The sequence below is a fragment of the Hyperolius riggenbachi genome, chromosome 2, assembly GCF_040937935.1.
Source record: "Hyperolius riggenbachi isolate aHypRig1 chromosome 2, aHypRig1.pri, whole genome shotgun sequence".
Classification (NCBI taxonomy): domain Eukaryota; kingdom Metazoa; phylum Chordata; class Amphibia; order Anura; family Hyperoliidae; genus Hyperolius; species Hyperolius riggenbachi.
In genome coordinates, this window is record NC_090647.1 from 81222493 (window position 1) to 81234867 (window position 12375).

A 12375-nucleotide genomic window follows, 5' to 3' on the forward strand; every position below is an offset into this window, starting at 1 on the left:
TTTGTTTAATTTCAATGGGAATGTACAAATTGATACCAAGGACCCCAAAGCTCATAAACTTGGTAATTGACTGGTTGTATGTCAAGGTTAGAAAAGGTGGGCCGTGCCAACAACTACATTTTTTACATGGGACATTATAAACTGCAACAATTCTTACACTGTTAATGGCAGTGTTCTCAAACTTGGCACAGTTGGTCACTGGGTGACTGGGATTGATTGATTTTCAAGGGTAATATTTACATTGCTGCCCTTCATACACTCTTAATGGCAGAGGGCTCAATTCTGGTACAATCAGTCACTGGGAGACTGGGGTTTAAAATCTGAAAAGGGGGCGGGCCACAAACAGCCAATCAGATTTGTTTAAGTTCAATGGAAAATTGCAACTTATTGATGCCAAGAACCCCAGAGCTCATAAACTTGGTCATTGAGTGTGTGTGTATGTCAAGGTTAGAAATAGTGGGCGAAACCAAAAACCACAAACTTTTTACATGGGAAAATATAAACTGCAGCCATTCTTACACGGTTAATGCCAGGGTTCTCAAACTTGACACAGTTGATAACTGGGATTGATATTCAGAAATGTGGGTGGAGCCTACAACAGCCACTCAAAATTCATCTATTGATTTTCAAGGGGAATATTTACATTGCTACCATTCTTACACTGTTAATGGCAGAGGCCTCAAACCTAAAACATAGATTCAAAAGGGATTGTGCGTGGGCACACCAATAGTTCAAACAGGTTGGACGCTTGATATTATGGCATAGGCTTTGCCTATATTATTTCAAGAGTCATCAAGTATACCAGCACACCATCTTCCATGAAGAAAAGATGCTCTTTTTTTGAGCCATTATATCCACAAAAAAAACCACAATTGTTTTGGGGGCCTTGCAGGGTCCCCCTTCATCAAGGCATGTGGTTACCGCACATGCCTTGATGAAGGGGGACCCTGCGAGGCCCCCGAAACAATTGTCGGGTTTTTTTCTTCATGGAAGATGGTGTGCTGGTATACTTGATGACTCTCAAACCTAAAACAGTCATTGGGTGACTGGGGTCCGAATTCACTAAAGGGGGTGGAGTCATAAACAGCCAATCAGATTTGTTAGATTGATTTCAGCCATTTTGTTATTGGCAGGGTTCTCAAACTTGACACAGTTGGTCACTGGATAACTGGGATTAATACTCATGAAAGTGGGTGGAGCCTACAACAGCTAATCAAAAGTCACCTATTGCTTTTCAAGGGGAATATTGAAACTGCTGCCATTCTTACACTGTTAATGGCAGAGGCCTCAAACCTGCTACAGTCGGTCTTTAAGCGACTGGGGTTCAAATTCACTAAAAGGGCGGAGCCACAAACAGCCAATCAGATTTCTTTGCTGGATAAAATGCTTCCATTCACACCATTTTGATGCCAGGAACCCGAAAGCTCAAAACTTGGTCATTGTGTGTCAAAATCACAAAAAGTGTGTGGAGTCAAAAACAGATTTTCCTGGGAAAATGTAAACTGCAGCCCTTCTTCACTTAATGGCAGGGTTCTCAAACTTTGCACAGTTGGTTACTGGGTGACTGGGAATAATATTCAGAAAAGTGGGTTGAGCCTAAAAAAGCTAATCAAAATTCAACTGTTGTTTTTTAAGGGGAATATTGAAATTGCTGCCATTCTTGCACTGTTAATGGCACAAGCCTCAAACCTGGTACAGTTGGTCATTGGGTCACTGGGGTTCAAATTCAGAAAAGGGGGCGGAGCCACAGCCAATCAGATTTGTTTCATTTCATTGGTAAAATACAAATTATTGATGCCAAGGACCCCAAAGCTCACAAAATTAGTCATTGAGTGACTGTGTGTCCAGGTTACAAAAAAGTGGGCCGAGCCAAAAACAAATTTTACTGGGAAAATATAAACTGCAGCAATTTTTCCACTGTAAATGTGTGAAGAAACGCGGAAAAGCCGCCGTCTGTCAAGGCATAGGCAGAGCGGCGGAATCCGCATTGGGAACGGCGGAATCCGCATTGGGAACAGAGGAATCCGCATTAAGAACGGCGGAATCCGCATTGGGAACGGCGGAATCCGCATTGGGAATGGCGGAATCCGCATTGGAGGCGGCTCCCACACTCGGTTCTCTAGATACATTGCAAAACAGTACTGGTGTGGCTGGGACTGATAGTCCACCAAGATTCAGAGTGACACGCGCGCGCGCACAGAGACAGAGCTTAAATAACAGCCAGAAGGGAGTCAGCTGACCAGGCGGGTCAGCTGACATTTTCCACCACTCTCATTGGTCCAGCAATTATGGAGGTCCTGGAGAGGTCCTTGTGTATATATACTGCTGGCTGTTCAGTTGCTGGTTGTCTGGCGTTGCGAACACATACGTGGGAGCACTCAGACCCGTAGTCAGATCCTTAAGTGTGCCGGGACCAGCTGGAGCTGTAATCCTACACTTAGCTAGATTCTGTTGATAGTTTAAAGTACTCGTTTGATTGTGATTATCTGTTTTGACTCTTTGCCTGCCTGACCATCCTCTTGTATTCTGATCTTGTACCTTGCCATTCTGATACTCTGTTGCCGAACCCCGGCTCGTCCTTAGACTCTGCTTCTGCCTCTTGATCTTGTACCTCGATATTTCTGATACCCTGTTGCTGAACCCTGCCTGTACCTAGACTCCGCCTCTGCCTTCTGAATCTGTACTTTATCTGTCCGTGTGTTACGATCTAGCTTGTCTGACCTCGAGAACCGACCTCACGATTGGAGGCGGTTCCCCGTCCTGTTAGTGACACTTCCTCCTGAGTGTCACTTTCAGACTATCCTTCCTACTCGCAGCCTGACTTCTCTGCCTTGGAGAGTTCAGGCCTTCGGAAGGAAGCCGTGCAGTATTCCTCACTGCACTGAGGCCCAGTCCTCTAAGTGTTACTGTTACACCAATCACTACACTCTACTCAGGTGGACAGAGGTTAGCTGGTATATCGGATTATCGGTGATACTGCAGATCACTTATAATCTGGTATACATCTGTATTCCCAGTGATACTGCAGATCACCGGTAATCAGATCCTCTCTGTGCTCCACCGTTCGTTACAGAACGCCAGACCAAAAAACAAAATGGACGCACGCACTGGTCCTCTGGGTGAACTTGCAACTTCGGTGGATAACGTCAATCGAGTGCTGGGTGAACACAAAGCATTGATTGAGGCTCTGACAGGGTCCGTCCAAACCCTCCAGACGTCAGTGGATGAAGTGCGATCCCCTCCTAGCGCAGACATACGCATGCCCGTTCCAGAGCGGTTCTCGGGCCACAGATCTGACTTCCGCAATTTTAGGAGTAGAGTGTTATCCTATTTTGTATTAAGACCCCGATCCTCTGGTACTGAGGCCCAGAGAGTCACTTTCATTAAAACCTTACAGGCCGGTGACTCTCAGACCTGGGCATATAACCTGTCCCCTAGAGATACAGCTCTGACCTCAGTAGAGGAATTCTTTAAGGCCATGGCAGTGATTTACGATGACCCAGACCTTGCTGCAACCTCTGAGCGGAAGCTCAAGCTTTTACGGCAAGGCAAGGGTCCAGTCGAAGAGTACGCGGCCGAATTTCGTAGGTAGTCAGTTACAGCCAGGTTTGACACCTATGCCCTGCTGGATTACTTCCTGTCTGGGTTGTCGGAGGAGGTCTCCGACCTCATGTTAAGTTTACCCGAGCCCAAAACAGTCGATGAGGCCATCTCATCGGCCATTCGAATTGACCGTAGGCTACGCCATCAGAGACAGACTAGGGGCAGTCACCGTGTCAGGGTGACATCTTACGCGGCACCTTCCGCTGCAACCCTGGTAACGCCATCCCCGCCTGTCTCATCCTCTCCGGCCTTGCCTCCACCCGAGCCAATACAGATTGGTCGGTCAAAACTAACCCAGGTAGAGCGAAGGCGGAGAATGACTGAACAACTGTGCCTGTATTGTGCAGAAGGAGGGCATAGAGTGCGAAACTGCCCTAACAAGCCGGGAAACGAGTTTGCCTAGGAATAGTGGGGGGTGACACCCTAGGCACACAATTCTCACCCCTTAAAGAGAAAAAATTGCTTCTCCCTTGTACGATTACATGGGATAATAAGTCTGTGGCCACTGAGGCTTTTATTGATTCTGGCTCAGCGGCTAATTTTATGAACTTTAAATTTGCTCAAGAGTTGGGTATTCCCCTCACCCCTGTGAGACCCCCCATTCAGGTCACGGCAGTGGACGATTCCCCTCTGCAATGGAATCGTTCCCTGTCTCAGACCCCGGAAGTGAAGGTCACTATAGGGGTACTGCATGGGGAACAACTACAGTTTTTCGTGTTACATATGTCAACCTCCACTATCATCCTAGGCACGCCGTGGTTGCAAGTCCATTCCCCATAAATAGACTGGGCCAGGGGTCAGTTAACTACCTGGTCACCTCATTGTTTTCAACGGTGTTTGGGAAAGCTGACATTGGGTCAAACCAGAATTCAGGTGGGAGGTGTACCAGACCAGTACTCTGAATATTCTGATGTGTTCTGTCCCAAGGCAGCTGATAAATTGCCCCCACATCGCCCTTTCGATTGTCCCATCGATCTCCGTTCAGGTTGTGTACCCCCCCGGGGCCATTTGTACAATTTATCAGGGCCCGAAAAATTGGCCATGCAGGATTACATCCGTGAAAATTTAGCCAAGGGTTTCATTCGCCCGTCCCGGTCGCCTGCTGGGGCAGGTTTCTTTTTTGTTAACCACTTGCCAACCGCACGCTTATACCGTGCGTCGGCAAAGTGGCAGCTGCAGGACCAGCGACGCAGTACTGCGTCGCCAGCTGCAGGCTGATTAATCAGTGGTAGTGGCTGGATAGTGTACTGGTTAAGGGCTCTGCCTTTGATGTGGGAGACCAGGGTTCGAATCCTGGCTAGGGTCAGTACATATTCAGTAAGGAGTTCAAGGCAAGACTCCCTAACACTGCAGGGTGGCCTCTTGAGCGCGCCCCAGTGGCTGCAGCTCTTGAGCGCTTTGAGTCCGCCAGGAGAAAAGCGCTATATAAATATTCAGATTATTATTATTATAATCAGGAAGCAGCCGCTCGCGCGAGCGGCTGCTTCCTGTCAAATCACGGCGGGGGGCTCCGTGAATAGCCTGCGGGCCGCCGATGGCGGCTCGCAGGCTAAATGTAAACACAAGCGGAAATAATCCGCTTTGTTTACATTTGTACGGCGCTGCTGCGCAGCAGCGCCGTAAGGCAGATCGGCGATCCCCGGCCAATCAGCGGTCGGGGATCGCCGCCATGTGACAGGGGACGTCCTGTCACTGGCTGCACAGGACGGATAGCGTCCTGTGCAGCCTCGATCACCGGGGGGGGAACAGGTAGGAGAGGGAGGGGGGACTTTCGCCGCGGAGGGGGGCTTTGAGGTGCCCCCCCCGCCAGCCACACGCAGGCAGAAGAGATCAGACCCCCCCTGCACACCATCCCCATAGGGGGGAAAAAAGGGGGGCAATCTGATCTCTCTGCCTGCACCCTGATCTGTGCTGGGGGCTGTAGAGCCCACCCAGCACAGATCACTAAAAACCACGCTGGTCCTTAAGGGGGGGTAAAGGGTGGGTCATCATTGATTACCGTGGCCTTAATAAGATTACAGTGAAGAATCGCTATCCGCTGCCTCTGATAGACGATTTGTTCACCCAGATCACCGACGCTAAGGTCTTTTCTAAGCTGGATTTGCGGGGCGCGTATAACCTGATACGCATAAGAAAGGGCGATGAGTGGAAAACGGCCTTTAATACACCGGACGGGCATTATGAGTACCTGGTGATGCCCTTCGGGCTATGTAATGCCCCGGCCGTTTTCCAGGAACTCATCAACGAGGTCTTCAGGGAGGTGTTGGGGAGATTTGTTGTAGTCTACCTAGATGATATCCTTATTTTCTCCAACAACCTCTCTGAACATAGGACCCATGTGAAGTTTGTTTTGAATAAACTAAGGCAAAACTCTTTGTACGCAAAACTTGAAAAGTGTATTTTTGAGGTAACGTCTGTCGCTTTCCTGGGGTACATAATTTCCACCACGGGCCTGTCTATGGACCCTGCCAAGGTCTCCGCTGTTCTGGAGTGGCCTCAGCCGGTTGGGTTGAAGTCTCTTCAGCGGTTTCTTAGCTTTGCCAACTACTATAGAAGGTTCATAAAGGGGTACTCCACGGTCATTTCTCCCCTTACCAGTCTCACAAAAAAAGGGGCAGATACCACTCACTGGTCTCCTGAGGCTCTACGTGCTTTTTCCACCCTGAAGGGCCTATTCTGTTCGGCACCCATCCTCAGACATGTGGATACTTCTTTCCCATTTATTGTTGAAGTAGATGCTTCAGAGGTCGGAGTGGGGGCTGTGCTGTCTCAGCGGTCAGGCTTGCAGGGTAGAATGCACCCGTGTGCTTACTTCTCTCGTAGGTTCTCCCCTGCAGAGAAGAACTACGATATAGGCAACAGGGAGCTCCTGGCCATTAAATTGGCTTTCGAGAAATGGCGACATTGGTTAGAGGGAGCAGAGCATACGATCACGGTTTACACTGATCACAAAAACTTAGAATACATCGAGGGGGCTAAGAGGTTGAGCCCTTGTCAGGCTCGATGGTCGTTATTTTTTTCTAGGTTCAGTTTCATTATTACGTACACTCCGGGTAGCAAAAATGTTAAGGCGGATGCTTTGTCCAGGTACTTCGAGTCAGAGGCAGCACAGCCCTCCGTTCCAGAGACCATTATTCCCCAGAAGTTGGTACTGGCAGCAACAGGAACTTGGGAGGATTGGAAGGAGACTTTGGTTCCCTTTCAACAAGACATCCCGGAAGGGAAGCCCGCAGGGGTTCTGTTCATTCCTCTACCCTTTCGTCTCCAGGTTCTAGAGATGTTCCATGCGCACAAGAATGCTGGGCATCCTGGGGCATCTAGAACACAAGATCTGGTGGCCAGATGTGCCTGGTGGCCTTCCTTGGCAGCGGATTGTAAGGAATATGTGAGGGAATGTGCGATATGTGCCAAGAGTAAACCCTCCCGGCTGGCACCTATCGGTACCTTGCAGCCTTTGCCCACCCCAAGTGAGCCGTGGACCCACCTGTCCATGGATTTTGTGGGTGAGCTCCCCAGATCTGAAGGCATGTCGGTCATTTGGGTGGTAGTCGACCGCTTTAGCAAAATGGCCCATTTTGTGCCCTTGAAAGGACTCCCCTCGGCTCAGGAATTGGCCGAGTTATTCATCATTCATGTTTTTCGATTACATGGCATTCCAGAAAACATAGTCTCAGACAGGGGAGTCCAATTTGTCTCCAGATTTTGGAAGGCTTTTTGCCATTTTATGGGCATAAAGCTGTCATTTTCATCAGGCTACCACCCACAGACAAATGGCCAGACTGAGAGGATAAATCAGTCTTTAGAGCAATTCTTGAGATGTTATGTTGCGGAGGCGCAAGACGACTGGGTCAGATTCTTGCCCTTCGCAGAATTTGCTCAAAATAATTTAAAAAATTCTTCCTCCGGATTTTCTCCTTTTCAGGTGGTGATGGGGAGATCTCCCAAATTTTCCCCATTACCAGTAGCCTCCACTCCGTTCCCAGCCCTGGAGGCCTGGCAAAGGTCATTTAAGGACCTTTGGGGAACAGTAAGAAGTAACTTGGAAAAGGCCTTTCTGAGTCAGAAGGGTCAAGCTGACAAGAGACGGTCATTGGAGTGGAGGTTCCAAGCAGGAGACTTGGTCTGGGTGTCTACACGTCACTTGACCCTCAGACAACCCTCTGACAAGCTTGGTCCCAGGTTTGTGGGTCCATTCCCGGTAGCCAGGAAGATCAACAATGTTACCTATACCGTTGATCTTCCCGCCAGCATGCGGGGGTAAGGTCCTTCCACGTATCCCTTCTTAAACCAGCAGTCCAGGTGGGTCCCACCCCTCCTCCTCCTGTGTTGGTAGATGCCCAACCCGAATATGAGGTAGAAAAGATTTTAGATTCACGTACTGTACAGAATTCGGTACAATATCTGGTACATTGGAAAGGGTATGGCATTGAGGAGAGACAATGGGTACCGGGGACTCGCATGCATGCGGACGAGTTAAGGAGGGAGTTTCATGCCTTACATCCCCAGAAACCTGGGAGGAGTTGTCCGGAGTCCACTCCTCGGAGGGGGGGTACTGTGAAGAAACGCGGAAAAGCCGCCGTCTCTCAAGGTGCGGCGGCTGTTTCCGCGTCCAGCATGGCGTCACAACGCGGAGGCGGCTCCCACACTCGGTTCTCTAGATACATTGCAAAACAGTACTGGTGTGGCTGGGACTGATAGTCCACCAAGATTCAGAGTGACACGCGCGCGCGCACAGAGGCAGAGCTTAAATAACAGCCAGAAGGGAGTCAGCTGACCAGGCGGGTCAGCTGACATTTTCCACCACTCTCATTGGTCCAGCAATTATGGAGGTCCTGGAGAGGTCCTTGTGTATATATACTGCTGGCTGTTCAGTTGCTGGTTGTCTGGCGTTGCGAACACATACGTGGGAGCACTCAGACCCGTAGTCAGATCCTTAAGTGTGCCGGGACCAGCTGGAGCTGTAATCCTACACTTAGCTAGCTTCTGTTGATAGTTTAAAGTACTAGTTTGATTGTGATTATCTGTTTTGACCCTTTGCCTGCCTGCAGGGCCGGGCCAAGGCATAGGCTGGAGAGGCTCCAGCCTCAGGGCGCAGTGTAGGAGGGGGCGCACAATTCATTCAGCTGTCATTCCTAATTGTGTTTGAAGCAGAAAGAAATAAGAAAAGGGGATATATGGCAGTGACTGCAAGCCAGATAACTAGATATTAAGGTGTTGGGCAGGTTGTGCGTCCTGTGGCACCTCTTAGTCTAATAGCAATCAGTGTGTGACGACTGGTGTGGGGGGATGGAGGGGCGCACTTTGGTGTCTTAGCCTTGGGTGCTGGAGGACCTTGTCCCGCCTCTGCCTGCCTGACCATCCTCTTGTATTCTGATCTTGTACCTTGCCATTCTGATACTCTGTTGCCGAACCCCGGCTCGTCCTTAGACTCTGCTTCTGCCTCTTGATCTTGTACCTCGATATTTCTGATACCCTGTTGCCGAACCCTGCCTGTACCTAGACTCCGCCTCTGCCTTCTGAATCTGTACTTTATCTGTCCGTGTGTTACAATCTAGCTTGTCTGACCTCGAGAACCGACCTCACGATTGGAGGCGGTTCCCCGTCCTGTTAGTGACACTTCCTCCTGAGTGTCACTTTCAGACTATCCTTCCTACTCGCAGCCTGACTTCTCCCGCCTTGGAGAGTTCAGGCCTTCGGAAGGAAGCCGTGCAGTATTCCTCACTGCACTGAGGCCCAGTCCTCTAAGTGTTACTGTTACACCAATCACTACACTCTACTCAGGTGGACAGAGGTTAGCTGGTATATCGGATTATCGGTGATACTGCAGATCACTTATAATCTGGTATACATCTGTATTCCCAGTGATACTGCAGATCACCGGTAATCAGATCCTCTCTGTGCTCCACCGTTCGTTACAAAATGGCAGGGTTCTCAAACTTTTCCCAGATGAGTCTCTGGGTGACTGATTAATATTCAGGGAGGTGGGTGGAGCCTATAATAGCCAATCAAAATGCATTTGTTGATTTTCAAGGGGAATATCTGAATTTCTGCCATTTTTACACTGTTAATAGCAGATGTCTCAAACCTGCTACAGTTGGCCATTGGTTGACTGGGGTTCAAATGCCTGAGAGGGTCGGAGCCACAAACCGCCTATCTGATTTGTTTGATTTCTATGGGAATATACAAATTATTGATGCCAAAGACCCCAAAGCTCACAAACTTGGTCAAGTGTTTGTGTGTTAGGGTTAGCAAAAGTGGATGGAGCCAACACCAGCCAAATGCATACCCGGGCAACGCCGGGTCATCAGCTAGTACTCAAATATAAACTGACCTGACTAAAAAAAGAGCCCTTTATTTGAGTAAACTGGTAAAAATAACTGACTTATTTATAAAATGAGGGGATCTTTACATCCCCTCTAGCATGGTATGTCTAATGCCAGGACTGTATTTACCATAAGGCATGGTAGGCATGTGCCTACAGGTGCCTGATGATGAAAAGGCGGCTCACTCCCCTCCCCTAGTGTTTTCCTCTCTCCTTCCATATGTAGAATCCCGAGCAGAGTGTAAATCAGAGGTTACTCAACCAGCTCTTGGCGTTCCACTGATAAGATCTCTCTTCAGTTGAGGGCACCATTAGCTACTTAATACTGAGGTTCCTCTAGCTACCTAATACTTGGGGGAAACCTCTAGCTAATTAATATTGAGGGTACTTCTGGCTACTTAAGGGGGGGCTAACAGCTGTGAACAGCCTTCACACTTACGGTGCAGTTTGGTAGAGGTTTTTAGGTCCATGGAGGGTGAAGTCTAGAGTGCCAGGACATCTGTGCCTATAGGCCCCTGTGAGTTAAATCCGGGCCTGTCTAATGCAGTTAAATACTAAAAGTTCAGCAGTGTATGCCATGGAGTGTTCCTCCACTCCAACCTCTACTGGTCTCACAGTCATCGGTGTCCCCTGGTGCAGGTAGTGCTGTGTCCTGAAAAAAAAAACAGAAAAGCAAAGCGAAAAAAAAATAGGCTCATATCTCCATATTTTTAAACCAGGCCCCAGATTGTGCAAGTATTTGAATGTGTACATGAGAAAGGTTTTTCCGTAATATTTAACATTGTGTGAGATGAGCTATAAATTACTACTGATAATATTCTTAAGGTTTTTTTTTCTATATCTCATGTAGGCCAACAAAGACAATGTTCCATGGTCAGTTTCTGGAAATGTAACGGTAACCCATGTGACAGAATTCATTATTTTTGGCTTTCCAAGCCTTCAAAAATATCATATCATGCTTTTTTGCGTGTTCCTTTGCATCTACCTTTTCACCCTATCTGGTAACGGGATTATATTCTTTTTGGTGACCTTTAGCAAACATCTGAAGACCCCGATGTATTTCTTTGTCTTTAATTTGTCCTTCCTTGACATGAGCTACAGCTCTGTTACCATCCCGAAGATGCTGGCCAAGTTCTTGATGAACCTTGATACCATCTCATACAATGCCTGTTTTGCACAAATGTATATCTTTCTGTCTTTAGTAGCAACTGAGTGTTTACTCCTTACTTTAATGGCTTATGACCGCTACCTGGCAATATGCTCCCCCTTACACTACCCAATTATTATGACAAAAAAGCTGTACCTAATACTTGCAGCTGTAGTGTGGATTGGAGGCTTTGCAACTCCACTCACAGCCCTAATTTTAGCCTTGAGGTTACCATTTTGTGGTCCAAATATCATCCACCATTACTACTGTGATCATCCACCACTGTTGCAGTTGGCTTGTGCCAACACATCGCTTAATGTAACCGTTGGTTCCTCCTTTGCTGCCTTCATTGTTTTGATAAGCTTTACACTAATTGTTATTTCTTATGTTAAGATTATAATAGCGATCTTTAAAATAAGTTCACAAGTGGGGCGTAAGAAAACGTTTTCCACTTGTGCCTCCCACTTTGCAGTTGTGAATGTATTTTTCTTGCCCCTTATCTTCATGTATATTCGCCCAACAGCCTCCTACTCCTCAGATGTGGACTCTTTGGTGGCCATGTTATACACAGTATTAACTCCTATGATGAATCCCATTATATACAGCCTTAGAAACAAGGACATTAAAGATGCTTTCCTAAAGAAAATAAGCTGCAAATGTATCAGAATGAATGCTATCAAAGAGTAGATGTCAAATGATGATGTATCGCTCACATGTAGCCCACTGTTGTTTCTTCTATTTATAAAGTGTTTTTAAATGTCTTTTATGTCTAATGTGTTCATCCATTCCACAAAGGTTCATCGAACATATGGATTCATTTTTGTATTTTTTGTTATTATAATACTCTATAATCCTCTATGATCCTATCATTTTCCATGGTGAAGTATGGTTTAAGAACATACAGTGCAAACAATTCAAATAGTATACACTTTATGGACAACAAGGAAAAAGGACTGTCCCTCCTTGCCAATCTTTCCATTGGCCACCAAAAGCAGTTCCTTACAGTGTTTCTATAAACTCACACTGATATTTCCTGCCAAATTTACTGAACTTTTACAGCACTTTCCTCCCGCTTAAACTACCAATCCTCTGTTACAAAAATTTCCATAAGTTGTCCCCCCTTCCATACATTTCCTCACTATTTTCCAGATATCATCCAACCTTTCATGGAACATCCATGGGCACGGCATGTTATCCGGTATATGCATGCCTGCATTTAGGCCTATGGGAGTTGTGAGATGTTTATCCCAATCCCATTTACCGGACATATGTCACACTATTGATTTGTAACATTGATGATGAT

General features: G+C 47.3%; 1 protein-coding gene across 1 annotated transcript; it reads left to right on the top strand.

The window, feature by feature from the left end:
• Window positions 1-3670: 3670 nt before the first annotated feature.
• LOC137544805 (olfactory receptor 6N1-like) lies at window positions 3671-11759 on the top strand. Its single transcript, XM_068265892.1, has 3 exons — window positions 3671-3817; window positions 5837-6010; window positions 10776-11759. The coding sequence occupies exons 1-3, from the start codon at window positions 3671-3673 to the stop codon at window positions 11757-11759; spliced, it is 1305 nt and encodes a 434-aa protein (XP_068121993.1).
• The last annotated feature ends 616 nt before the right edge of the window (window positions 11760-12375 follow it).

Coding starts and splice junctions, on each gene's coding strand:
- LOC137544805 (XM_068265892.1), top strand. CDS start 3,671: ATGTTAAGTTTACCCGAGCCCAAAACAGTCGATGAGGCCATCTCATCG. Junction 3,818..5,836: donor CACCTTCCGCTGCAACCCTG/GTAACGCCATCC, acceptor GCCGTTTTCCAG/GAACTCATCAACGAGGTCTT. Junction 6,011..10,775: donor TTGAAAAGTGTATTTTTGAG/GTAACGTCTGTC, acceptor TATCTCATGTAG/GCCAACAAAGACAATGTTCC.